Below are 25,761 nucleotides of genomic sequence, written 5' to 3'. Positions count from 1 at the left end.
TCACATGATATTAGTAAGCACACACATAAGGTGCGTGCTTGGAGATAGCAGAATGGACAGACAGACACATATACTCGAGGGGACACCCATTGGTCGCTGTTCCACCGCCTGATTACGTATACGGACAACCGGGGAAAGTCACCTGACTTCGTGACTAATGTTGACAGTGACCCAGCTACATAATTCTCAGAAGCTTGATAGATTTACGGTTTCCTCCAGGATATTAATTTTTCTGAATCTAGCTATGATCTGCGTAAGTACAATCATATCCGCCATTTAGGCACCGCTGGCAAGGACTTCCTTTATCACATCGAACTCTCCTTCTTTTGCATAGTTCACAAGGCTTCTTTCGAACTGAATAGACATGCACTCTTTTCTTATCCCCCTCAGGAAGTAATGACTGACAATCTAGACCACTGCTGACGCAGTGGTAGCAGGGACGTTCATTCCCACATTTGACTTTCCTTGCCTTACAATGAGCACATGGGGACGATCTTTCTGTCGCAGAAAGAACAGACGTTCGCTGCATTTGAGAGCGCGCTTCGCTCCACAGCTCCCTGCCCGCCATATCACATGAACTATCTAGCCAAAGAATGACCTTCAGTAAATTCTTCAAGTCTCTCCAGTCGGTGACTTGGCATTGAGTCATCGTATTTGCCAAGATTATTGTGTACCATGTTCTCTCAGGCCTCCCAGCAGCTGCAATGCCACCCATTGTCAGGACCCATAGCAAAAGGTGATATATGGTTGGAAGAAGTGGTTGTTTATCCAGTATGCCACTGTTTTGAATCTCCCATTGTAGCATCATTGCTAGTTTCGGAAATGGTGCGCCGACTCCTGCAAGTGGGAATGTCACGCCGATACTGTAGATAATTGCACCTATACGACAAATTTCCGATAAAGCATTCTCCTCTTCCAAGCCACTCTCAGGGGCAATGCACATCAAATTGTATTGTGCAAGGTTGCGCCTATCACACATGGATTGAGCATCAAGCCTTAGAGTGTCTCCTCGGATGTAACTTTCGATGGATACCGTATAGGCTGCTAGTTCATACAATGAAGATGTAATCCATGGCTTTAGACTAGCATCATCAAGTATTTTCATTCGAGCCTCTGCATTGGGACCCCTGTTTGTAAATGTACAGAGTGACTGGAATTGCGTTCCTGAGAGCGGATAAAAAGGGAGTTCCGGCGTCGAAAGAAGTAGGGTAGAATTCACAAGTACTCGACTTCGAAAATTAGAACAGCAAACTTAGACGCCAAGACAGACCATGATCACTTACTAGAAAGCCGCTGCCGCAATACCCGGCGTGGCAATATTGGTAAGCCCCCCGCGCAGTTTGACAATCCTGCATAAGCCATCCTGGTGGGAAATATTGGGCTCTCTAGCACTATGAACTTTCAGCCACTGGAGGCCCTGAAGTGGCGCCTGAAATGGAGATTCCTGAGCCCAGGGCTTGTCAATCTGCACATCTGGCTTTTCGACTGCCATAAGAACAGCTAATATAGTGCTATCGGCTGTAGCGCGGGTCGGATCCCTTAAAGAGTCATTTATTGCACTGATCGTCTCTTTGTATGAAACTTGAAGATCATGCTCAGTGTCTTTGCTCCAAAGTGAGACCCCACCATCGAGGAGACGATTGATTGTTTGATGGGAAAGGGAAGCGGATAGTAATGCCGAGAATAGAGCCTTGTCATTCATTGAAAGTGGCAGCCAGAATTGAAGATAGGGGTTAAGTGAATTTGTTGCAGGAAGCACACGGGGTGTCATGACCGAGAGTCCTGTCTGGGGTGTGAGAACGGCCCGCTGATATTCCAAATACAAGATCCTTACTGTAAGAAAGAGCCTGCTGCACCACTTTCGATGCCAGTGAAGTGGGATATGCTCCCAGTATGAATGATTCGACTTTCCTGGCCAAGCTATCGATATGACCTAAGCAGAACAACACTGTAAGCGGGCTGGCTGCAGACAGTTGGATACCAAAGTTACTTATATGACTCCTCTTCCCCACTGACATGAGTTCAGACTCTTCGGAGTCTTCATCGTAAAGATCACTCATTTGAATATTCCCGGAAGAATCGTCGCTTACGTCAATTTCCATGGATTCGGATCCGAAAGTTAAAGATATTCCTCCTTTCGATTTGAATGGAGGCTGAAAATTCATATTTCCGCAGAAGGCTTCGCTATTGCTTTGATGTAAGAAACCGAGTCACTTAAAAACCCTAATGAGACAGTAGATAAGGCAGTCGGAGTCGCCAAAGTGGGGTAACGACGATACTGGGAAGGGATGCCGCCAGAGTGAATTGACCCACCTATCCATCTCGTGCTGGACGCCTTTGGCGCAGGGAGCGCCTATATATGTTTATGAGACCGAGAGAATCAGCAAGTTCCCAGATCATAGATCTTCATACCTCGATGAGTCAGGTTGTGATGAGAAAGTGAAGTTCATCCCCAAAGGCGCAGACGAGGCCGAATGGGGAGTAGCGCCGGGCAAGATCCGAAACCCAACGTTCAGCCCTGTCGGATGTCAGCTGAATGCTGTCTTGCTTGCTCAGATATTTGTCATTTCAGCAACTCCTATCTCGTGATTAGTGACGGTCTTGAGAGAAACACCATATGCCTGTGCATGAGTACATGAAATTATCACAATCGTCCGGCAACATATTCAGTCGTGCAGTATAGATAGGTGCGCATAGCATGTAAGAAAATCTCATAATATTCTATAAATCGTATCTATTCAGGCGCATATTATTGCATATCATCATGGTCCCCATTGAACAACACGTGGCGGTCAGGATCAAGGAGGTTTCTGACATGAAAAATCAACCTAGTACCCTGGTACCAGCGACCTTAGACAGACCCTTGACCACAAAGCTGACTCAATTGGCAAGTGCATCCACCTCGGCCTTGACCATGGCAGGAAGAGACTCCCAAATCGTTGGACCCTGGGGCTTCCAGCCCAGTGACTGAAGACGCGTCGCTCTGCTGCGGCAGTTTCCTCCCCACAAGACCGGAGCCCACGGGTGAAACTTGCAGGCCTCATCGACAGACAGTTGATCAACTTCTGCGCTCTGAATTTTTTCAAGTTCCTTGGTGGCCTGGGTAATCTTTTCGGCAACATCCTTCCATGCGAATTCACCCGACTCAGCAAAGTAGTAGCCTTCCGAGCCCCACTGAGCAGATCCGCCTTGCGGCTTGAGTGCTTCCTCAATCAGGAGCACACATGCCTTCGCCAAGTCTCCGACATAGATATCTGATCATTTTATTAGAATTTTGTGGGCTTGAAAAGAAAGGGCAGGCACAGGAATGGGTTTTACGTACGATCCCAAATATTCTTGCCCGCACCAACGGTGAAGCCACGTCCTCTCTTCAAAATTGCCTCACTGAGGAAGGGGATCTGCATGCTTCTCTTCTTGATCGGACCCTGTCCCACACCATATATGAGGGGAGGGCAAATAATCGCAGTGCCTACACCGTGCAGCGATCCTCCGGTCAGAACGGCATCATCGACATCACGGTGGAAAGCAGTCTCCGGAAGCGAAGTGATGTCCTCAAGGTCTTCCACGTCGTCGTACACCCTCGGTGATGGGTTACCAGGGCCAGTCGACATGTCATTGAGAACTCCGGTACCAGAGATGTGAATCAATTTGCCGCCTCCAGTCGCTAGTCCGGCAATGGCAGACTTCACAACCGGAATATGGTCGGAGCTCGCGAGCTCTAATATTCGATGTCAGTCTCCTTCTCCATGAGAAAGGAATACATAGAGGATCGGGGCCCACTTACGCAGAACCACATTCGCTTTGGCGCTCTCTTCCTTGATAACCTTGTCGTCATCCAGAGTTCCAATGACAGTGGTGATAGCCGGCCAGTGAGCCTGGAGCTTTGCTGCTTGTTCTTCATTCCGGACGAGTGTCACGATTTGGTACTCGGGGTGAGCGGTGATCAGCTCTCCAGTAGTGTGGCCGCCAATGTAGCCAGTGGCGCCAGTGACAAAAATTCTGGGTGTCATCTTGATGGTATGCTTTTTGGGCTCCTTGATTTTGTTGTTGCTGTGTTATGGAAAGTAGTAGGATTGAAGTCTCAATGCTTGTTGAACTGCTGTTCTGAAAAACAAATCGTGGATGGATTCTTGTACCCTTTTATAATCAACATCGCTGCGTGTGAAGTGGAGAAACAATAAAACTCAAGGTGGCTTGCAATTGATTTCTCATCTTGAAAAGTGAATCATTCCGGTGATGATTTTATTGTCGTGTAATCGGATCAGCCCTTCAATTCCTTCTCGCCGAACTCGCCGAATTCGCCGTGTCGGCTAAATGTTCCCAGTGTATTGGCTCCACATGTCGGCTTGTAGGCTCGGTGGATTATGTAATGTGGTTTGGGTCATCACAGCCAATCAGCATTGTATATCTCCAGTAGCACGTTTTTGTCTGATTTCAGGCATTCTCTATCCTCTTCCACCAGGGCACGACTCATGCATCCAAGCATGTAGTGGCGCCACAAGCTTACGGAATCTACTTAAATAATTCTAAGTATGCCACACATTTTGCATTTCACACCAAATTTCTAATTTTAGAATTGCTAATCCTAAAATATCCTCACATACATGCATGTAACCAAAACTTATCTTCACAGATGTCTCAATCTGATCTTACAAAGCAATTGGTAACAGCCTCCCAACCCCACTCACAACATATCTCAGAGTATAGCATCTTGGCTATCAGTGCATAGCATATAACCCATCTAAGAGCTAGTGGAGATGCCAGCAGCCTTGATCAAGAACTCCGCAGCAGTGGTCGCATCAGAACCATAGCTCAGGTGAGCCATGACATTGGCTCCATTCAAGCAAACGGGGTCACCAGTAGCACAGAACTCCTTCACATCACTGCTGGAGAGCTTGCCAACGCTCTCGGCCTTCAATGGGTCACCGAAGAGCACGGCAGCAGCCACCTGATCCGCAGTAAGGCTGCTGGCCGCGTTGTGGACGACCATAGCACCCTCCGAGTATCCACCCAGAACGACCTTGGTGTTGGGGCAGTTTTTAAGAGCGGTTTTGACGAGAGTCGCCATGGCGGAACCACCGTCTGCGCCCATGGTTGCGTCACCCTATCATGAAAAAAGAAATCATTAGTACCGACTTGTTAAGTTCAAGCGGGACATAAGGGAAAACATACTGCAACAGAAGCATCGTAGTTCACGCCTTGGATGGTAACCTTGTTATCAGTCAAAGACTGCAACTTGGTAGCGAGAGGAGGTCCAACGACGGTTCCCATGTTGCCGAACTCGCCAGTTCCACGGGCGAAGATGAGCGTCAAGGGCTCACAGCTGCTGTTCTCAGTGACTCCGTTCATGGTTGACGACACGGTCGCGCGCTTGTGGCGGAGTCCACTCAGGCCGCTGAGGCCGCTGAGGCCACTGCTGGAGGAACCTAGGCTGGAGTCGGCGAGGAGGGAGGTCCAGGAGCCGAGTCCACTGCTGGTGCCTGTGCCACTGGATGAGCCCAGGCCAGAGTCGGCGAGGAGAGAGGTCCAGGAGCCGAGTCCACTGCTGGTTCCTGTACCGAGGGAGGAACCCAGGCTGGAGTCACCAAGGAGAGAGGTAAGGGAGCCGAATCCACTGCTAGTGCCGAATTGGCGCTCCTTAATGGTGGGGGTGGGGGCAGCCAGGCTGGAGCCGACCAGGGCGAGAACAACTGCTGTCTTCATTGTGAAGGGATCCAAAAAAGAAAGTGTAATTGAGGAAAGAGACCGGCTCTGGAAAGACTGTAGGAAAGAACGAATGTGGATGGTCCTCAAGATGGAAGGGATTAGACAAGGTTTTATACCTTGTCAGAAACAAAACGTGCCGAGGATCATTCTTGGTCTGAGTGTCTGCATCGCGGGTTGAGTTCAATTTCTAGAATTGAGGAATCGATTTACAGGGCTGATGAAACTGCACAGTGGAGCCTGTTTCATAGCGTCCGTTTCGTAGTTCAGGGTGTGAACTTTATCCGACAGATCGATTTCGTCCACTATTCTATCCCAAATTTTTATTGAAAAAGACCGCCTCGACATGAATATTTTCTCTGTTTTTGCACGGATGTTTGGTGAAAAATGGCTGTCGATTGCCCAGATGATTCCTCGCGTCTACTATGCAGCGGGCAACAGTCACAGAAATTGTATGAATAGCCTTTACGCCACAGTACCCAATGCGACAGATAGGCACAAATTCCGATCGGTGTGTCTGCAGATTAAAACTGGGCAACCATGCAATTCTGGAGAGTTGACTAGATTGAAAATTGGATAGATCGACTCAATTTTGGGTCGTGGGGCCTGATTCGGGAAGTTCGCCCGATGGATGAAAAAAGGGTCCTGCAGCTAGGCTTTAACATGAAACGCTCAGGATGGAAACCAGACTTTGCCTCGGTATAAGTTATAAGACTCTAGCCAAATGAACTTTACTGTGCCAATTAACTATCTGGGGTTTAATGGAAAGTATGGCTTGATGGCCCGGCTCTGTTTTGGGTTGTTCCATGGTTAAAAAGTTTGTTTCTAACACATAACTACGTATTTGTATCGGATATAATATCGATTCAGAGATCTCAAAAGTTTTGCATTTAGTGCAATGGGTGTAAATTCGACTCATGTACTTCCGTTTCAATCCGACGTCTCGTGCTGGTTAAGGTGAGTTCTTCCTAGTGGCGAATCACTTCTTCCATGCTACGATTCCCAATATCGAGACAAAGCCCGAGATAAGTTATTGACCAGAGCCCTGTCCCAATTTACAGACGTGGCTTTAAGAATACCCCTGCATCATCCGCTAATGCATCTTCAACAAGTTTGATAGCGTCTTTGGCCTTCGGCCTCGGCAGGGTTGATCGTCCTTGAGGACCTGGATCATTGAAAAGATCCACTTCTCGCCAGCCACCAATATCGCCAATTTCAAGTATAGTTCCCGAAGAATACGTTGAGTTTGTGACAAGTGACATCATAGCATTGACAACCTCTTCCGGTGGAAGCGTGAAATCGTTTTCCAGGTCAATGTGCGCCCGAGCCTTGGCGCTATCGCGGAACAAGGGAGTATCCACGACTCTGTCAAAGTAAAATGAGCAGACTGTCAAAATCTTGTCATGACAGAGTAAATGCTAACCCAGGTGCAACGGCCACAACTCGAATACCGGCCAGACCTTCTAAAGGTGCCATACATCTCACAAACTGGCTGATCGCTTGCTTCGAGACCGAATAAAGAGGATTCACAACACTGGGAATCTGCGCCGTAATACTGGAAATATGGACGATGACACCAGGCTTTTGAGCGCGACGTAATCTCCGAATGGCAATTCTGGACGTCTTAATTGGATGCATGATATTGACATCAAAGACTTTGTAGTGCGATGCACTATCTAGATCAGCCCAGAAATTGTTCGACGAAGGCTCGTAGACCCCTGCACCAGGGACAATGATGTCGGGGGCTCCATAGAATTCTTTCTCGAGAGCGTCGAATGCAGATTCGAGCTGTGTCCAATCTGTAACGTCGGTTTTGTGAAATCGAACCATTGGGGAGGAGCGACTTTTGATACTTTGGAGCCATTCTTTGGCCGAGGCGTGGAGGGTGAGGTCGGCTATGAGGACAGAGCAGCCATTATCGTATAAGGCTTTTGCGAAGCCAAGACCGATTCCTGGTATTAGGCTCTCAGTCAGTTGGATTTTGGGGTTCCAGCTTCACATAGTATTTACCCGAGCCTCCGCCAGTAATGATCGCTTTCTTCCCTTTTGGATTTAAGGGCGGCATTCTTAATCCGATTGGTTTTTGAACTCAAGAAGACCTTATGGAGAATTTTGACCAGGAACTAAGAGCCTGCAGGGGAACTTTGGAATAAAAGCTAGCCTGAAAGACTGAAAACCAACATCTGTATAGCGGCTGTAAAACTCACACCCGGCGTTGAGGATTCCGCGGAACCAACACTAAAATTCCGGAATCAACAAAATGTTCTTTTCTCCAAATAAAATGCCGACTAGTCTAGTTCCTGTGATTGGTCTAGTCACTCTCATGCATAATCCCCGGTATTGAATCACAATCAGCAAATCGAACGGAAATTTAGCACCTTCACACCGCATCGTTCCGCTACCCAGAATGCCATATAGCTTAACAAACCTGCAAGGCTGTAGCTCATAATTCGAAGCAGACACCACTATTGCTGTTACAAACAATCATCAAAATGGCCCCGAATTTGAAACCCCAAGCCTCTACTCCGGCACCACTCCGAATCACCGCCGGAACGCCATACAAAATCGACGAAAACACACCTGACCTATTCCGACCGTTGCGCATTCGGTCAATCACTCTCAGGAATCGGATATGCGTTTCCCCGATGTGTCTTTACTCGATCGCATCCTCAGGACCTCTCACGGGCGTGATGACACCCCTGTATATTACAACGATCGGACACAATGTTTTCAAGGGTGCTGCGTTGGCCATGATTGAGGCTACAGGTGTTCAGCCTAATGGCCGCATCACACCGCACTGTCCAGGCTTATGGAATGATGCTCAAGAGCAGGGCCTTAAGCCTATTGTGGACTTCATTCACTCCCAGGGGGGTTTTTGTGGTGTACAATTATCGCATGCCGGAAGGAAGTCGAGTACACAGCCTCCATTGGTAGCGCAGGAGCTGGGGAAGTCGAGCGCAAGAGCCTCTGAGGAAGATAATGGGTGGCCGGATGATGTGTTGGGTCCTTCTGGAGGTAGCGAGAACTCATGGGATGGTAAAGGTTTTGATCCATCCGGTGGCTACCATGTACCTAAGGAGATGACAGAGTTGGAGATCAAGGAGTTGATATCAAACTATGCGAGATCTGCTCAACGGGCTGTGAATGCTGGTGTGGATGTCGTTGAGATTCATGCTGCACACGGCTATCTCATCAATCAGTTTCTCAGCCCTGTCACAAACCGCCGAACCGATAGGTATGGTGGAAGCTTCAAGAACAGAATCCGTCTGTTGATCGAGGTCATTATCGCTGTCAGAGCAGTGGTCCCGGAAAGTATGCCTGTCTTTGTTCGAGTGGGCGTGACCGATTGGCTCGAAAGCACGGAGATTGGAAAGAAACTTGGCACCTGGACGGAAGAGTCGACTACTCAACTGGCGAGGTTGTTGCCAGATCTGGGTGTCGATCTCATGGATGTCAGCTCAGGAGGAAATCATTGTGAGGCTGAATTCAATGTGTTTGATGGGGGTGATAAACACACTGAAATGGCTTTAAAAGTCAAGCAGGTCCTGAAAGCCGAAGGCAGCAAGTTGTTGGTCGGAACGGTCGGCTTAATTACTGAGGCCAAACAAGCCCGCGATCTAGTGCAGGGTAGCCTAATGAGAGGACCTGGAGTTGATATAATCTCCGTTGGTAGGCAATTTCTTCGAGAGCCAGACTGGGTGTTGAGGATTGCGTCAGAGCTAGGAGTTGATGTCGCTTGGCCGGTTCAACTGCAGCGTCTTCGGCCAGGCCCAACCTCCAGAATATAATCATAGCATAAGGAAGATGACTCAATTCATAGGTAAAAGCTAATTGACTAAGATATGGAAAATTGCAAGGCCACACTCATGTTATTTTTGGACGATTGACTATATTTAAACTCTCCCTGGGGCTTTACTAGACGAATCCACCCTAGCACAGGGAGCATATCCCAAAGTTTGGTTTGACTAGAATGATAGTTTGGGTATTTTCCTTCCTTTGCAGTCTGATTATGAAGATATACCTCCCTAGTCAAACATTCTCAGCCATCTCCACCGACGGACCGGACATGTTTTTGCTATCATGTCCACTGTCATCCGCTTCATCAAGCGTACCAATATTCAACTCTCGCTGATATACAGCAACCATATCTTGATCACCAAAAATAGCCGCAATCTCCTCAAGCGGCTTGCTTCTCGTATCCTTGAAGCGAAGAATAACAATAACAGCCGCAGCGCCCGGAATGCACGTAAAAACCAAATACCAGCGCCATGAAATAGTACTTATAGCGTGAGGTGTCGCCTGTAGCCACATCAAGTTGGTGGCCGAAAGAACAGCCATTGCAATAGCAAATCCTTGCGAACGAACATGCTAAGGCCAAATTTCGGCGATATAAAAGTATGTAGGCCCATCAAGAGCAAGTGAGAAGGCGGCCTGGAAGAGGAAAATGATTGCGACGCATGCGCCCAGCCCGGCACGGTTCTCGGTCCCCAGGTAGAAACTTTGTAGAGCTGTAAGAGTGCCCACTAGGGCTCCGCAGCTTAGTAGACCACCAGCAATTAGCCAGGGACGGCGCACACGATCGACAAATGTCATGGCGATGATGTTGAAGACGAAGCCTGTTAATTGGAAACCGCATTGGAAGTTGAGGATCTGAACCCTGTTGAAACCAAGGGATTTCCAAATTATAGAGCCGTAATCTGATATGAGTGTCGAAAGATTAGCAATATGTCTTAGAATAAATATTGAAACAGTGACTTACTCAAAATAACCAAGATACCCGAGCTCATGAGCGCAAACTCAAGGAAAATAGTAATCGCCAACCTCTTTCGCATGGATGGTTTCTTGAAAAGGCTCCAGTATGATGTGGAAAATTCTGCATCAAGTCGAATTTGCTTCTTCATTTGGTAGAATTCCCGTCGAGCAAATTCTTGCTCAGGATCATCTGGACTAGAATGCATCCGAAGGATGATTTCACGGGCCTCCTCAACACGATCCTTCGACAGCAAATATCGCGGTGACTCTGGTAACCAATATAAGCCACATAAGATAACAACTGGTAGTGCCATCTGAAGCGCGATGGGCCCTCGCCACTGGTTGTTGCCTGAAACAAAGTAGAATCCTAATCCGACATAGCAAGCAAGTGTATACCCGACCATCATCATCACGGCGTGTAGGTCAGTAAGTATGCCTCGGAGGCGGGGTGGAGCTAGTTCAGCAACCCAAATGGGGACACTAGAAAGAATGACCATCGCGCTTAAAAGGAGAAAAAAGAAAAATGTCAACCAAAAGCGAGTCTTGAATTGAATGAATGATACCTACCCGAAACCACTGAAAAAACGGAATGCAATGAACATGGCCGGATTGACAGATGCAGTCATCAGCGCGCCAGTAATGATGAGAAGACTATTTCCAAATCCCGCCGAAAATTTGCGTCCAAATTGTTTGCTGCTCCATCCTGCGAAGAAACTGCCAAGTATGCCGCCAGTGTAAAACAGTGCGTTCATGGCTCCTGTGATAGATTCTGCATTTGGAGTCGTGTCCAATTTGAAGTGTGCGACGAAAGACGGTTGTGTGAGGGTTGTCGCGATGACAGAGCCTGCATAACCATAAGCAGCGGAGCTGAGAGTGATAAAGAAGACAACTGCTGCGGTGTACAAGTTGACATGTTGTTTTTTATGGAACTGGTCGTCCCGGCTTCGTAGCGTCTCAGCGGGTTCTAGCTTTTTGAGCTGCATGATATTGATAATTGTTTGGGATTTTGGTATATTGACCATTACTTCCAATTTTACTGCATTCATTATATTACTCAAGCTTGACTTTAAATAAGTAAGTCTGAATCTACGTACTGATGTTGTCTTTTCAACATCAACCGGTGTTAAATGCCGATGCCCCAGCGGCTGAAGCTGACAACCATAGATGATGTACCAGATCTAACCCATTCCCCGCATTTCGCAGAATGTGGCTTGCCATCTTTCCACGGAAGGAAATAACAAGTTCGGAATGGTATGGTCAAAGAAATAAACTTTAGCCCCAGACTAGGCTAGGCTTTGCGAGTCATTGGTGATCGCGGGGTAGATTTCAGGGTTGTCACGGTATCAAACTATATGTTGTGGTCATGCAAAGGTTGACAAGGGCTGTTCGTTTGTTTCAAGGTTTTGTGGAATAGATAAAAGATAGAAAAGATGGGACAGTGTTTTGTTGTTGATGTACTAATCTTTGTGGGTCGAGACATGCGTAGCCCAGGTGGCCCAGTGAACGAACCCTCCTTGGGTCATGAGGACGTGCTCAACTATGGATTTGGAGAACAAAAAAACTGGTATCCTGAGAAAAGAAATTGATGTAAATTGATGTTATTCGCGAGTTCACCAGGCCGCAAAAAGAAATGCATTGACGGGGAATCGAACCCCGCTCTGCCGCTGACCAAGTAATGGAAGGCGGCAATCATAACCACTAGACCATCAATGCTAGTTTATTGAGATGAAAAAAGAAAGCCTAAAAGCCATATATATAGAGACTCATATGCCTAAGCAATTAGATGCTTTAGAAAATGTCCGCGATTCAATCTCGTCCTCTCTACAGGAAGCTAAAATGATAGTATGGAACATTGCAGACTGGCGGGGTCATGCAACTGGTAGAGCTACCGAGGGAGAGAGGATATTCATATAGGCACTGAAGATCCTCGGGCTACACTATCATATAGAACAGGGGTAGGCGGGAAATGAACACAAGAGAGAAGTGACGATGGTTACTTGGATGATTGTCATAGTTCGCCCGCCGGAAAAGGCCAACAAAGCCTGGCAGAGACCGCCTTCATTAAACGTGTCGCTGTGAACATACTCTCTAAGCTATTCCAACTCACTCAAGTCCAGATATATATCATGATTAAAGATGAAATTCAATGGGATATTTCAGGCAGAAACAAGTCTCAAAATGTCGCTTTAATCATTTTTTCGGGGTGAACTGGAGGTATAAACCAGCTGCATAAAATCAATATCAGCCGCAAATATTCTTGAGTTAGCTCGATGAGGCGAGGTACGTACGTCAGATCTTCTTCTGTCTTTTCTTTACATTCCTCAGCGATAAATCCATTACCTAGCCAGGCAAAGGTAAGATCAACATCCTCGCATAGACTGGTCCAGTCAAAGTCCTCCCAGCGAGGCCGACTCAGAAGCTGAAAATAGTGTAATCTTGACCCGGGATGAAGTGAGATCAAAGGACCGTCTGGTTTGCCATTTTTGTATGTCGATGCGCAATTAGAACTCCAGGCAGTTTTCTTCAACCAGGCCAAAGCTTGACGTTGGTATGCACGAGGAATATGTGGTTTTGGCATAACAGAGCTGTAGTTCTCCGTTTGAAGTTTGCGAGCAAATTGGGCAATATACTCTGTCACGCGCTCGAGGGAGCTGACGACGCTGCCGTGTCCAAGAGGACTTGCTGGACCAAGGTAAATGAAGTAGTTTGGCATATCTGCAGCGGTGACTGAGAGATAGCATTCAGGGTTTTCATCCCACCTATCCTGCAAGTTGACGTTATTGCGACCGATGATAGGGAAACGAGGCGAGAATGACATGTTGAAACCTGTCGCGCAAATGATCGTGTCAACTTTTCGTTGTTGACCATTTTCTGCCAGAAGACCAGTCTCATTGAAAGAATCGATGCCTCCCCAAATGACTTCAACTTTAGGCGAGCACAGAGCCTCAAGATAACCGTTCCCTGGTGTTGTACGCCGACAGCTGTAGGATTTTCTTTTGTTAGCTTCACCTTTCCGTATGGCAAAATGGGATTCACTCACCCAACAGAAAATTCTGGAATCAACTTTGGGGCGATTTCTGGCTTGGCAGAGAGCTTTTCAGTCATCTGAGAGATGGAGTATTCAAGAGCTTGTTTTTGCGCCTCTGAATCCTTGAGATAGAGACGGAAACGAGAGTTCAGCTCTGACTCAACCTGCTTCCGATACAGAAGATACTCATCAGGATGCTTCGCCCAGCGCTCCTTCTGTTCCTCTGTAAAGAAAACATTTGCGCCATTCGGACCAGCAAACCTCTGAGCAAAATTAGCCGTTACCCATGTCTTGCTACGAATGTAGACATAAACCTTTTCCACATCATCAAGGATATTGGGAAGGATTTGGACACCCGTGCTGCCGTTGCCAATCAAAGCGACAATCTTGCCTTGGAGATCGGCGTTTTTTGGCCAAGCTGCAGAATGGATCATCTCACCCTTGAAGATTTCTCTTCCAGGAATTGTCGGCCACTTCCAGTCATTGAAGCATCCTCCGGCATTGATAAGTACGTCACATTCTTCAATGAAAGGCTCTCCAGACTCCCCGTCTTTGTTGAATCGATTGCTGACCATCACGTCTCTGCCGTCGGTCGCGACAATTTTCACCTGCCACTTTTGTTTTTCTTCAATCCACTTGGCACCGATAATTTTGTGGGAGACTTTCACGTATTTTCGGAGGTTGTGTTGATCGGCGACTGCTTCGATGTACGTATGGATGTCTTTCCCGGTAGCATAGTAGCTTTTGAAGTACGGACATGGGGCCCAGGAGTACTAGAGATTTGTCAGTAGAACGCTATGCAAATACAGTTTTCTGACTCGATACCTGATAGTTATGCACAGGAATATCACAGCTATGATCTGATTTAGTGTCAACCTAAAATGGTGGTAAGGAAGAGTGACATACGCGCATCTGTCAGCAAGTCAGTAGAGGAACTCCGATAGTCAATTCGGAGCGAGACAAATGGGCATACCCTGGATATCGATTCTCATACCATGTTCCTCCAACTGAGGCATTTTTTTCGTATACGGTGAGCTTCACGTTAGTCAGGTTGCCAAGTTCGACTTCTCGCGCGAACGCCAAGCCACTGAACCCTGCACCAACGCAAATTACTTTCAATGCTCGAGGTGTACCCAACGGTAATCTTGAGATAGCATATGCAATTTCATCTAATCCGTTGTAAAATTCTGTTGCCTCCCCTTGTGACACATTGGGCGGTAGACTCTCCGCGTAGGATTTGAGAACATCTTCTTGAGCTTGTCTGGGCATGATGGAGCGTGGTCGTATTTCTGGTGAAGAGATAAATCACAGATTAAAACAGATTGAAAAATTTTCTTGGCTTTAGAAATTATACTACAGTATTAGTATAAATGTTATTGCCCGAATCAATGAAGCAGTTGGATCTCCAGTTCCGGTACAAATCGTTCAAATGTTTTGTAATTAACGGTAACAATCGGCCGCAGTACCGTAATCATTCCGGATCTCAAACACGCCACGGCAAAAACCATTCCGCGGAATGACCGCAATATTCTAGACAAAGAGGTACTCGAGGGCCAGAAGTTAATCTCCGTTGCTAGAAAGGGCTAAGCAGAGAGAAGGCGGGAAAGGTAAAATGGAGTCAACTGGACTGGAATCACTCAAGGTTTTTACGGTTTTCTCATCTCGAGTACACAAAACACAATATTCAAAAGAACAAAAAAATCCAACCCAGACGCGTAAGAATAAATCGTCCATCATGCCAACAGATAAAGGGGGGGGGAAGCGTAGATGAGCATTACGTGATCTCTATATGAAAAAGAAAAGAGAGCAAGTTAGGTGACTCAGTGCCTGGATCCGTGGCCCAGAATATAACCATGGGCATCGTTTACAGTGTAGCTAATTTAATCTGGTTCGTCAACTGCACACAAAAGTGAGAACTGCCGTACATCAAGCATTTTCTTATCATTTCAATGTTGTGGGCTCGCTTCATGTACGTCATGTCTCTGCTTTTAGGCAAAATGGATTGGAGCTCTCGGATTGTCTTATTCCTCGCCCTTGTTTCGCCCTTCCCGCTCCAACACGTTTCAGCAATTTGTCTCGAAATGAATTTCTTGTTTTCGTCTGAGTAGTATCAAGTATTAGATTACAAGTTACTCTCATATCGCCTTGCCGCCAGATGTCCGGCATCCACCACAACCGATGACCCCGACATATAGCTGGCTCCACAACCACTCAGAAATATGCAAACATCCGCAATTTCCTCAGGGATAGCAAGTCGCTGCCTTCCATTCCCATCTACTGCCCAGCCACTGGCCTTCCGGGGGATCGAAGTCGTCCGAGCCGCAACCATGGGCGTCTCAGTCATACCCGGACAGACAGCATTGATACGAATTTCGTCGCGACCATGGTCAATTGCTGCGGATTTGGTGAGACCAAGCACGGCATGCTTGGAAACATTATATGGCATCATGTTTTGCAATCCAGCAAAACCAGTTACAGAGGCAATATTGATGATGCTTCCTCGCTGCGCTCGAAGTGAGTTCTCGATTCCAGGTGTGCAAGTAGCCGCTTGCTTCTGCATTGCCTGAATCTGTTCCTGCATGCAGATCATGATACCCTTTGTATTTATCTCCAGGATCTTATCATACTCTTGGTGTGGGTAGTTGGCGGTTGAGACTCGGGCTTTTGTTGTGATTCCGGCAACATTGGCGGCTGTATTTCCAGTGTCAGTGGCAGTCTCGCATCAATTCGAAGACGAACCATAATCCAAGCTTCCGAGTTCCTTGACAGTCTGCGCAACCAAATCTCTCACTGAAATGGTATCTGCGACATTTACTTCCAGTGCCATGGTCTTCGCGCTATACCCTCGAGTCCTTATCAACGAAATGGTTTCGTGAACTCCCTCGAGGTTGACATCAGCCAATACAATAGCCCTGCACCCCGCCTGAGCATAGGCAATACATATTTGACGCCCAATACCAGATCCTATTTCCACGATGAGTTTCCATTTGCAATCCAATTAGAGAGTTCCTTCGCGAACCTGCGCCAGTAACCAGGGCCACTCCATCTAATGTTTTCCCTCCATTCAACATGTTGACGATTGCCTTCAAAATGGGATCCGAATAGATGGTTTTTCAGAACTCCAAAGCTTCCTACAATGTTGATCCCCTACTCATGTTTCGCTACGTCAAGCTCCGTATATATTGAGATGATGCATGCACGCACTGTAAACTCACCGAACCCGGTATTAGACCGGAAATTTTAAGCGATCTTCCGTGGAAATACGATTCCGTAAAGATTACCCATTCAAATGTCATCAGGAGATCCTCAAATGACTTCTCAAGGTCAGTAGGATCATTATTGTTCTATTAAAGCACGCAATATGTACTTCCAAAAGGTTGTCTGCGCTGAAGTTTTTTCTCACCCTTTTCCATCAGGGCTGCAGACTTACGTATGCAATGCACATATGCGTTTATCTACTGCCTTCGCAACATAAATGCCTGAGAAAAACCAATTGGCTTTCGACCACCGATATGGATTTTTTCGTGTCAGTGTGTTGTTTTTCAGATTGTGCTTCCTAGCACAAACAGCAGCCGACCGAACTATTAGCCTGGTCGCAACTTGAATCATGAATCTCCATTGAACACAACCCTCAAAGGTACATGGGAACCACCTGGATATAATGAAACTCAATGCATGTTCCCTTGACTTGTGACCACTGGCTGACCAAAGACGATGTTCGGTGGCGGGAGTGGGGTACGTCGTAAAACATAACTTTCGTTTTCATTGACTAGCGTTTCCCGGACTATCCGCCATAGCCAGTTTTCCCCGCACGGGTTATGCACTAGCAAAACCAGGGATCTACGCCTCCCCGGACTTTCTTTGTCTCGTGTTTTCTTGCCTTCAATCTTCTTCTCTTCATGGAATACCTCTTTTAAATCTCAATATCGCATACATCACACTTTTTCTCTGGCTTGAGAGGAATAAAATCTACACACCTATTTGTAAACGAAGACATCGCATGCCCCCCCTTATGCCGAAGGAAGCAGGTCGTAAGGAAGGCTCTAAGCGTGATAAATATACATCACAAGCATGGTAGGTGTCTTCGCTTCTCATTTACCCACCGTATTGACCTTCGTGCTATTTAGTTTCGAGTGTCAGCGCCGGAAAGTGAAGGTCAGTACCGCACGTGCATTAAATCTTTATCTTCCTTCCAGCGTTCTTGGTATGAATAGTGTCACTAATGTACGAATAGTGTTCAGGAGAGCCCAAATGTTCCAGTTGTCACACTAGAAAAATCGATTGCCAATATGCGGGAGATATTCAACATGAAATGCCGACCCAGAAGAAACGTACCAAGAATGGGTAGGTCCTTTTATGTCTGATTTTATTGTTTTTTTCCATTGTAACCAGGTACTTACAAGATCCAGACACACTGCAGAAACTTCTCCAAAGTCGCAACCGCGAAAACGAAGCCGAACGTCTATTTCCTTGAAAGAACAGCTTTCACAACTTCAGGATCAGGTGAAAGCACTCTCCGAAAAGCGAGGCTTTCAAGACATGGACATGCCTGCCACTATATCTTATAATACTATGAGGGTGAATGACTCTGATCGATCTCCTAAAGAAATTTCGCCCTCTATATGCGATATCTCAGAGAATGATACTTTTGATAATTGCTCGGTTGGTAGTTTCGCCTCCTATCAAGACATTCCGAGTCCCCTGAAGGAACCTATGGAGCCGGACATGCTCGGGGTCACAACCCCTTCGCTGAACAGCCTGCCAATTGGATCTCAGCTTTATGCGCTAAGAAACTTGCGCCGATCCAGCACCTTGGGTGACATTGAAAATCATTCACAACCTGCGCTAGCCACGGTCACTTTACCAGAGCCGCCAGTCCTTTGGGAACTTGTCAGCGTGTTTTTCCAGGAATTTGAATCCTACTTCCCATGCCTCAATCAAACCATAATTTATGAGCGATTATCAATGGTTCTATCACTCCATAGATATGACACAGAAAGTCATCGGATTGTGATAGGACCTGATAATTGCAAGATCATTGGCTTTCTCTTGAACATGCTAGCGTACGCCGACTCTCTCACCCGCCCTATTGAGTCCTGCAAACCTCGACCAATCTCGCGGAGCTACTTGCAGGGGCTTAAGTTGATGCAGCATTTCAATCAACTCCATGACGCTGACCTTGAAACCGTCATCTACCACATTACTTCATCTGCCTATCTTCTCGAGATGTCCATGCATCACATGTCCCTACAGAGCATCACACAGGGGTTTCAAATTGCGCTGAAAATCGGACTCAATAACCAAGCTCTATGGCCAAGTGACGATTGCGAATTGGTTTCCCGTCAGGGACTTTGGTGGACACTATATTTCCTTGACAAGCGCATTACCCAAAAATGCGGCATCACATACTTTCTGCGTGAGGATGAAAGTGCGGTGAGCGACTTCAGCAAAGTCCACAGCGATATAGGCTCTAGCAAGTACGAAGTTTTGCAAAGCCTTGTTTCATTTAGTCGTTTATGGGCTCATATTTGGGACGGCTTCTTTTCACCCCAAGCTCCAAAGGCTGATGACTGGGAAGAATCGCAGATGATGGATACCCGAATTGTTCTTTCTTATCGGCAAATACCTTCAAGCCTTCATTGGAAGTCTTCCATGGTCGCAGAGTACATGTGCGTTGAAGGGGCAGCACATATCCGCCAGAGGCTGATTGGATTTTTGGTATAAAGCATCCATTGTTGACATTGGACCTGGAACGGAGCACGCTAACATGATTTCTAGCGATTCCAATCCCTCCGTCTGAGTATTCGCCATAAGGCTCTCACTTCTAAGGAACATGACCTAGAGCGCCGCAAAACATCGGTTTCAATCTGCGAGGCAATCATCGAAGCAATTCGAAGCTATATGATCACAACCACTTCTCTGAAGCCATCCGGCTATATTCTGACTACCGCATTGGTCGAAAGTCTTTACCATCTCATCCCAGAAGAGTGTCACCCAGCCCCCGTAGTCTCAAATGAACTTCTCAGGCAAATGGTGTACGGCGCCAGCCAACTTCTTCAAACGCTGTCCAAATCAGTCGCAACAGCATCCAAGGTATACCAATATCTACAGGATCTTCTGCCTTCCGACAATGGGTTTAAACCCCCTGAGAAACTCACAGCATCTCCTCCACGGCAAGACCCAGCGAATCAAAGCCTCCCATTGGATTGTTCTGCGGATCTGGACATATTCTCTCAGACATTTTGGAAAACCTTCGTCGATCGATCGGAACAGGATAGAAGCTCAGCGGCACATACTCATTCAGAGCCACAGAACCAGAAATTTCTGTCTTCTATGTTTATACCTGAAAGTTTGCCGACCGACGGTTGTCCTTACAAATTGGACGAACTACAGTGTCATCTTCTCATGGGCATGGACCCTGAGGAGATGGTGTTCGGGGCTCCACTTTCTTCAGATTGTTCCGCGACAGACTTCAGAGGGGATCTTTTCTAATACATTTGTTATTATTGTATAACGGAATCCTATATTCAGGCTCAAAGCTCAAATTTCTCCTGCTGTTCATGATTGCCTCTATGTCTCAAGTCTCCTTGGTCTGCGAGAAGGTGCGTGGAGATTGTGAATAATATCGTCGATCGTATTACTCTTCATAATTTAGTTCCAGTAAAAGGAGCGCACTTACGGAATGATTCACTGACATCACTAGATGATGACACGGAAACAAATAAAGACCCAGTGGGGCGATAAATATTCCGCGGAAGCATTCATGTATCACGTAGATGAATTATACCCCTAACTTTATGCAGAGATACGTGAATAAAACTGGGAATTTCCAATGACACCTCACATCTCGGAGTAAAAGTGGGTCAATAACTTGTAATTACAGACTAAAAAGCTACCACAAACCCCGCAAAAGATAAAGCTTTTACATGCATCAATGCTATGCAGACTTTTCTCTGCATAAGCTTCAAACGAAGCGGCATAAAAACGGGCATCTGATTATATTAGATGTCAATAGATTGCTCGCCCATGTTCTTGTTTTAGCATTATGCTATCATTCCATCTAATTGAGCACTATTAGCCGGAAGAAGACTGACTCTGATTCAACGATGCTTCTTCAATCCGCGTCAAATTTTCTTCAGGAAAACTTCATTCTGGTTCTTATCATTTCGGTACGCTTTTCGCTTTTGATAGATGGCATGGTGGCATAGGCTTTGTTTTCGTACCTCTTTTTCATCTGTCCACCACCCCACCAAATGTCAACATCCTAAAACACGCCCCTTCTACCTCCCTTTAGATGCAGAGTTTCTTATTCAATTTCATGAGAAATGACTCACTAACTTGCTTCGATCAGGTCGTACTCGTATGTATATCGCAGGTGTATTACGAAGTCTTCATCAACCCACTCGCCAAATACCCAGGCCCAACATTCGCCGCTGCATCACGGATACCCCAACTCTACCATACCTTTAAAGGCGACCTCCGCGAATGGGTCAATGAGCTTCACATCAAACACGGTGATGTAGTCCGCGTCGCACCAGACGAGCTAAGCTATGCAAGCGGAGAAGCCTGGAAAGAAATATACGGCCACGCCGCGGGCGGAAAGAAAGTCACGGAAAAGGACACACGCTTCTACGGGCCATCATTCAATGGAGCCCCAGATATCATCCGCGCAGATGGGCCCAATCACGCACGTTTCCGACGCAACTTCTCACACGCCTTCTCGGATCGCGCTCTCCGGGAACAACAATCGCTGATCTGTCGGTATGTGGATATGCTAGTTGAGAAGCTCCAGGTGACGATCAAGGAAGATCCAGAGGCGAAAATTAACATTGTTCGCTTGTTAAATCTGACGACCTTCGATATCATGGGTGATTTGACATTTGGTGATTCCTTGGATCTGTTAGCTGGTACTGGAAACACAAATTGGGTTTCCGCTGTATTCGTCAGTATGAAGACGAATGCTTTGCGCAGATTAGCGCGCTACTGGCCTTGGACTGCGCCTATCGCCCAGAGGCTCATTCCAAAGGCATTGAAGCAGCAAAGCATCTCTCATTATCAGGCTTCTCAGGGTCGCGTCGATAAACGAATTGACGGGAATCACACGATGCAGAAACCTGATATCTGGGGTATTGTGATGAATCAGAAAGAGGATCTACGTCTTAGTCGAGCGGAGATGTACGCCAACTCGCAAGTCTTCATGGTTGCGGGTACTGAGACTACAGCTACTGCGCTGAGTGGGTTGCTTTATTATCTCTTAATGAATCCTACTAAAATGGATATCATTGTGAAAGAGATTCACGATACTTTTGAGAAGGATGAGGATATTGAGATGAGGGCACTAGAGCATATGACTTATCTTAATGCGTGCATTGAGGAGGCTTTGCGCATCTACCCTCCAGTTCCTGTTGGTCTGCCTCGTATCACCCCTGATGATGGATTGATTGTGTGTGGGGAACATATTCCAGGCAAGGTAACTGCGCATTCCATTTTCTTGAGGTTTCGATGGATGACTGATATTCTAATCATCTTAGATCGCTGTTTCCGTTCACCAATGGGCTACCTTCCACAGCCCCGAGAATTTCAAGCGACCGGAGGACTTCGTTCCTGAGCGTTGGATAGGCGATGAGTTTTCCAGCGACAATAAAGCAGCTTTTCAACCATTCTCATTTGGCCCCCGCAACTGTCTTGGAAAGAAGTACAACCTTTCTCAGATGTCCGTCAAAAAGGCCAATAGCTAACGATCGAATAGTCTGGCATACCACGAAATGCGTCTGATTCTTGCGAAAGTCTTATATAATTTTGAATTTTCTCTTCTCCCCGAGTCCGTCGGTTGGGAAAAACAGAAGACTTTCTTCTTGTGGGAGAAGAACGATCTGATGATCCAGTTGAAGCGGAGAATCTAAATAGGCATGACAGTTCCGGAGACCGATGGAAAGAAAGTCCGTTCCAACTGGTATCGATAAAGAGAATTTAAAGTAAGGCTGAGGCCGCGCAGTAGAGCCATTTGAATGATTCATCTTTACTGCATAGCACATTTACGGCAAGAATGAATTCTTTTCTCTAACTCGCAATTTGATTGGTTAATTGGATGTTTTCTCGTTACTCCCGCGCATTTTAATTAAAAGGTTAAATTCGTGGCTCTAGACGCTGAAGAAATTAACGTCATGCTGATTATGATTCTGCGGCCTCCATGACTCAAAGTCTTGGCGAACGGGTGCTCCACTTGTTTTCTCGCCTGGATTATGTAGCCATAAATCGGGATCCAGACATCAACAAACACCAAGTGGTCGAGCGGAAACTCGACTATCTCATCTTCCTTGGTCTAGTGGTCATGATTTCCGCTTGTCATTAACACCGATAAGCGCGGGAGACCGGGGTTCGATTCCCCGAGGGAGAGTTTTCATGGGCTTGTGGTTTAGTGGTATAATACTCCCTTAGCATGGGAGTGGTCCGGGGTTCGATTCCCCGCGAGTCCATCTTTTTGCTTCTGTTGCTTTCTTATCGAAAGCACAGTCAGAACTTTTTTTTCTCGGCTTGTACTCGATGGATTGGTTAGTACGGTCCCGGTTGCAAGGATTCCGTGCATACATTCATTCCGAGCCAGCTTTTCCGTTGTCATTTTATTCCGGTATTTATGATACACCAATCATACCTTTTTGGCTGAACAGGCGTTATGCATCCTTTCGTAAATTACCTATATGAAAGCAAGGATGCTTTACCAAGAAAATAAATCAGGATAGTAGCTATCATTTCACGTGTCTGTACTCGAATTTTTGATACCTCCAGCCATCATGTCATTGAACGTGCTCCCAATTCCTGTCGACGAAGCTACCCTTCAGGCTCGCCATAAGACATTAGACACCCTTGAAGCACAGCTCGCAGGAAGTGTCCAGTGGCAAGAATGCGAATCTGCGGCAGCTTACCGCAAAATGCGGCGAGAGGGCCTGAACGGGTTCCAAGCGCCTGCTCTCAACCCCAATGCACGGACGGTGAATGTTTCGGGGCGAGACAGTTATCAAATTGAATTGAGAATAATCGCACCCAAGGACAAACCAAGCAGAGGTGTTTGGTTGCACTTCCATGCTGGTAAGTAGCCCATTTGTCAACAAGACTTCATATCGTTGTCGACTGATTCGGGTAATTGGCAGGTGGCTTCGTTATTGGTAGCAATGCCTCGTACGACACGTATTTGACCACTTTGTCCGATCGCTTGGGTTTGACAATGGCCTCTGTTGAATATCGACTCGCACCCGAAGTTTCTTTCCCCAAGCCGCTTCACGACTGTGTTGATGCAGCACTCTACGCACTCAGTCCAGCAGGGGAGAAAGAACTAGGCGCACCACTGAAAGTCCTTGGAGGGGAGTCGGCGGGCGGATGGCTAGCAGTTTCAACAGGTCTGTCTCTCCGCCGAGACCACGGAATCGATGTGCGATCGACTCTGGACGCGATCGTGGCTGGATACGGAATTTTCGATCTCACATACACTCCATCTCTTCTTGAGCACACTCGAAACATCGTGTTGAGCAAGGAGGGTATGATGGCCTTTTGCGAGGCTGGTTTCGGCCATATTCCCATGGCTTACAGGAAAGATCCGCTTATTTCGCCTCTTTATGCGGATTTAAAGGATATGCCAGCTGCGTTATTCTTGTCAGGGAATATTGAGCCTCTGCTTGATGACAGTGTTTTCATGGCGGCGAAATGGCAACAAGCTGGAAATGTTACTAATTTGAGTGTGGTCAATGGGGCTTGTCATGCTTTTACTATTATTCCGATGGGTGATGCGACTGATGAAGGGTTGGACATTATTGTCGATTTTGTGCAGCGGATATCCAGTCAATGATATCGACTGCCTCAGTGCTTGTAAGTAGCTTATGGCAATACTTTGTTCTTTCCGAATGCCCATTCACTATGTGGGTACGCACGACTAGTAATCCCTGCTTCTATTTGATAGCTTGCAAGCTACCGTACCCATGCTTAGTCCCCTTTCTAGGCGAATTCTCGTGTAAAGAGGACACAGTTGATATGGAAAGTCGCCCAACATTTGTGCCTACTTTCTCGGAACAAAAATTCGTCATGAGAGGCAATTATGAATGATAATTCATAACTGAGATTAAATTGTAAGCGGTTTATTTTTCCATCTTCTCTTTATTTTCTTTTTCACTGATAGTTGCGCAATTCAAATTCCAAATTTGGAACATAATGTATATCCAAACTCATTGTTTACTACAAAATCATAAAGCCATTGTCTTGGATATATTCAAAGTGTATTAATCATCATATCAATTCATATAGCTTTACATATTTCATATGAATATGGCTACTGGAATCCACCATCTGCGTTGAGAACCTTAATGAAAATCGGAGTTAGTATTCGGAATCTCATGTGGCAGAAAATAGCATGGAACTTACACTTCCTGAGACGAAGCTTGACGAGTCACTAAGCAAAAACAAGATGCAACTAGCGATTTCCTCTGGCTGGGCAAGTCGTTGAAGTGCACTCCTCGATACCATTCTCTGAAAAACGAGATCGGCAGGACCAAGAGCAGTGGCAAGAGGTGTATCAACAACACCACTACGTTAATTAGCTTCAATCTTCATCAAATAGAGATGTTTTTCCACTTACGGAGCCACGGCGTTAACCCTGACATTCTTTGGTCCAGCTTCCTGTGCAGCCGACTTGGTCAAGGAAATCACACCCCATTTAGCAGCTCCATACGGAGCATTCCATGGAGACCCTCTCTGCCCAGCAATACTTGCAACGTTCACGATACTGCCATTGTCGCTAATATGTCTCAGTTCTGATGACAAGCTGTTTCGGACACCGTTGAGATTTATCGACATCATCAAATCCCATTCTTCATCCTTGATGACATCCAGTGCATACCCCTTTCCCTTGAAGCCTTGAGTTCCAATCCATCCAGCCAAATTTGCTGCACCGTCGATTCTCCCAAATTTCTCTTTGGTTGCTTTAACGGCGTCCTCAATTCCAGCAGAGTCAGTCACGTTGACTTTGAATCCTATGGCTTCACCCCCATTCTTTTCAACTTCGGCGATGACCTCTTGGGGGTCATTTAGGTCCAGCAGGCCAAGCTTTGCACCTTGACGGGCCAGGGCGATGGAGGTTGCACGACCTTGCCCAGAGGCAGCGCCCGTGATGAAAAAAACTTTGTTCTTGAGATCGGCGTAAGACATTGTAAAACGAGTTTGACTATTTTCAATGAAATAGAATATTGTTGTGTGCTTGTGATCACCAGACAAAGATGCTGCCTCGACTTAAG

General features: G+C 46.5%; 12 protein-coding genes across 12 annotated transcripts; 4 read left to right on the top strand and 8 right to left on the bottom strand.

The window, feature by feature from the left end:
* Positions 1-2,880: 2,880 nt before the first annotated feature.
* On the bottom strand, positions 2,881-4,010 carry N7484_007855 (uncharacterized protein; the record flags this gene model as incomplete). The annotated part of the gene is made up of 3 exons (XM_057118242.1): positions 2,881-3,254; positions 3,323-3,718; positions 3,785-4,010. 3 exons carry the CDS (start codon positions 4,008-4,010, stop codon positions 2,881-2,883), a joined length of 996 nt encoding a protein of 331 aa, XP_056971277.1.
* Positions 4,011-4,741: 731 nt separating this feature from the next.
* Positions 4,742-5,703, bottom strand: N7484_007854 (carbohydrate esterase family 5 protein; the record flags this gene model as incomplete). The annotated part of the gene is made up of 2 exons (XM_057118241.1): positions 4,742-5,104; positions 5,173-5,703. The coding sequence occupies 2 exons, from the start codon at positions 5,701-5,703 to the stop codon at positions 4,742-4,744; spliced, it is 894 nt and encodes a 297-aa protein (XP_056971276.1).
* A 1,055-nt stretch (positions 5,704-6,758) lies between these two features.
* N7484_007853 (uncharacterized protein) lies at positions 6,759-7,768 on the bottom strand (the record flags this gene model as incomplete). Its single annotated transcript, XM_057118240.1, has 3 exons — positions 6,759-7,068; positions 7,127-7,655; positions 7,714-7,768. The coding sequence occupies 3 exons, from the start codon at positions 7,766-7,768 to the stop codon at positions 6,759-6,761; spliced, it is 894 nt and encodes a 297-aa protein (XP_056971275.1).
* Positions 7,769-8,195: 427 nt separating this feature from the next.
* Positions 8,196-9,491, top strand: N7484_007852 (NADH:flavin oxidoreductase/NADH oxidase; the record flags this gene model as incomplete). Its single annotated transcript, XM_057118239.1, has 1 exon — positions 8,196-9,491. One exon carries the CDS (start codon positions 8,196-8,198, stop codon positions 9,489-9,491), a length of 1,296 nt encoding a protein of 431 aa, XP_056971274.1.
* A 241-nt stretch (positions 9,492-9,732) lies between these two features.
* N7484_007851 (uncharacterized protein) lies at positions 9,733-10,041 on the bottom strand (the record flags this gene model as incomplete). Its single annotated transcript, XM_057118238.1, has 1 exon — positions 9,733-10,041. The coding sequence occupies one exon, from the start codon at positions 10,039-10,041 to the stop codon at positions 9,733-9,735; it is 309 nt and encodes a 102-aa protein (XP_056971273.1).
* A 30-nt stretch (positions 10,042-10,071) lies between these two features.
* On the bottom strand, positions 10,072-11,438 carry N7484_007850 (uncharacterized protein; the record flags this gene model as incomplete). The annotated part of the gene is made up of 3 exons (XM_057118237.1): positions 10,072-10,400; positions 10,463-10,956; positions 11,023-11,438. 3 exons carry the CDS (start codon positions 11,436-11,438, stop codon positions 10,072-10,074), a joined length of 1,239 nt encoding a protein of 412 aa, XP_056971272.1.
* Positions 11,439-12,628: 1,190 nt separating this feature from the next.
* Positions 12,629-14,752, bottom strand: N7484_007849 (flavin-containing monooxygenase; the record flags this gene model as incomplete). The annotated part of the gene is made up of 6 exons (XM_057118236.1): positions 12,629-12,680; positions 12,744-13,436; positions 13,496-14,256; positions 14,309-14,336; positions 14,390-14,395; positions 14,457-14,752. The coding sequence occupies 6 exons, from the start codon at positions 14,750-14,752 to the stop codon at positions 12,629-12,631; spliced, it is 1,836 nt and encodes a 611-aa protein (XP_056971271.1).
* Positions 14,753-15,605: 853 nt separating this feature from the next.
* N7484_007848 (SDR family NAD(P)-dependent oxidoreductase) lies at positions 15,606-16,310 on the bottom strand (the record flags this gene model as incomplete). Its single annotated transcript, XM_057118235.1, has 2 exons — positions 15,606-16,174; positions 16,223-16,310. 2 exons carry the CDS (start codon positions 16,308-16,310, stop codon positions 15,606-15,608), a joined length of 657 nt encoding a protein of 218 aa, XP_056971270.1.
* A 2,228-nt stretch (positions 16,311-18,538) lies between these two features.
* N7484_007847 (fungal specific transcription factor domain-containing protein) lies at positions 18,539-19,975 on the top strand (the record flags this gene model as incomplete). Its single annotated transcript, XM_057118234.1, has 2 exons — positions 18,539-19,201; positions 19,262-19,975. 2 exons carry the CDS (start codon positions 18,539-18,541, stop codon positions 19,973-19,975), a joined length of 1,377 nt encoding a protein of 458 aa, XP_056971269.1.
* Positions 19,976-20,589: 614 nt separating this feature from the next.
* On the top strand, positions 20,590-22,386 carry N7484_007846 (cytochrome P450; the record flags this gene model as incomplete). Its single annotated transcript, XM_057118233.1, has 4 exons — positions 20,590-20,652; positions 20,835-21,953; positions 22,015-22,178; positions 22,233-22,386. 4 exons carry the CDS (start codon positions 20,590-20,592, stop codon positions 22,384-22,386), a joined length of 1,500 nt encoding a protein of 499 aa, XP_056971268.1.
* Positions 22,387-23,274: 888 nt separating this feature from the next.
* N7484_007845 (alpha/beta hydrolase) lies at positions 23,275-24,323 on the top strand (the record flags this gene model as incomplete). The annotated part of the gene is made up of 2 exons (XM_057118232.1): positions 23,275-23,569; positions 23,632-24,323. 2 exons carry the CDS (start codon positions 23,275-23,277, stop codon positions 24,321-24,323), a joined length of 987 nt encoding a protein of 328 aa, XP_056971267.1.
* A 477-nt stretch (positions 24,324-24,800) lies between these two features.
* On the bottom strand, positions 24,801-25,675 carry N7484_007844 (SDR family NAD(P)-dependent oxidoreductase; the record flags this gene model as incomplete). Its single annotated transcript, XM_057118231.1, has 3 exons — positions 24,801-24,830; positions 24,893-25,055; positions 25,107-25,675. 3 exons carry the CDS (start codon positions 25,673-25,675, stop codon positions 24,801-24,803), a joined length of 762 nt encoding a protein of 253 aa, XP_056971266.1.
* Between the last annotated feature and the right edge of the window lie 86 nt (positions 25,676-25,761).

Source organism: Penicillium longicatenatum (assembly GCF_028827895.1).
Source record: "Penicillium longicatenatum strain IBT 33135 chromosome Unknown contig_4_segment0_segment0, whole genome shotgun sequence".
NCBI lineage: Eukaryota > Fungi > Ascomycota > Eurotiomycetes > Eurotiales > Aspergillaceae > Penicillium > Penicillium longicatenatum.
This window is presented reverse-complemented; position numbering and strand designations above follow the sequence as displayed.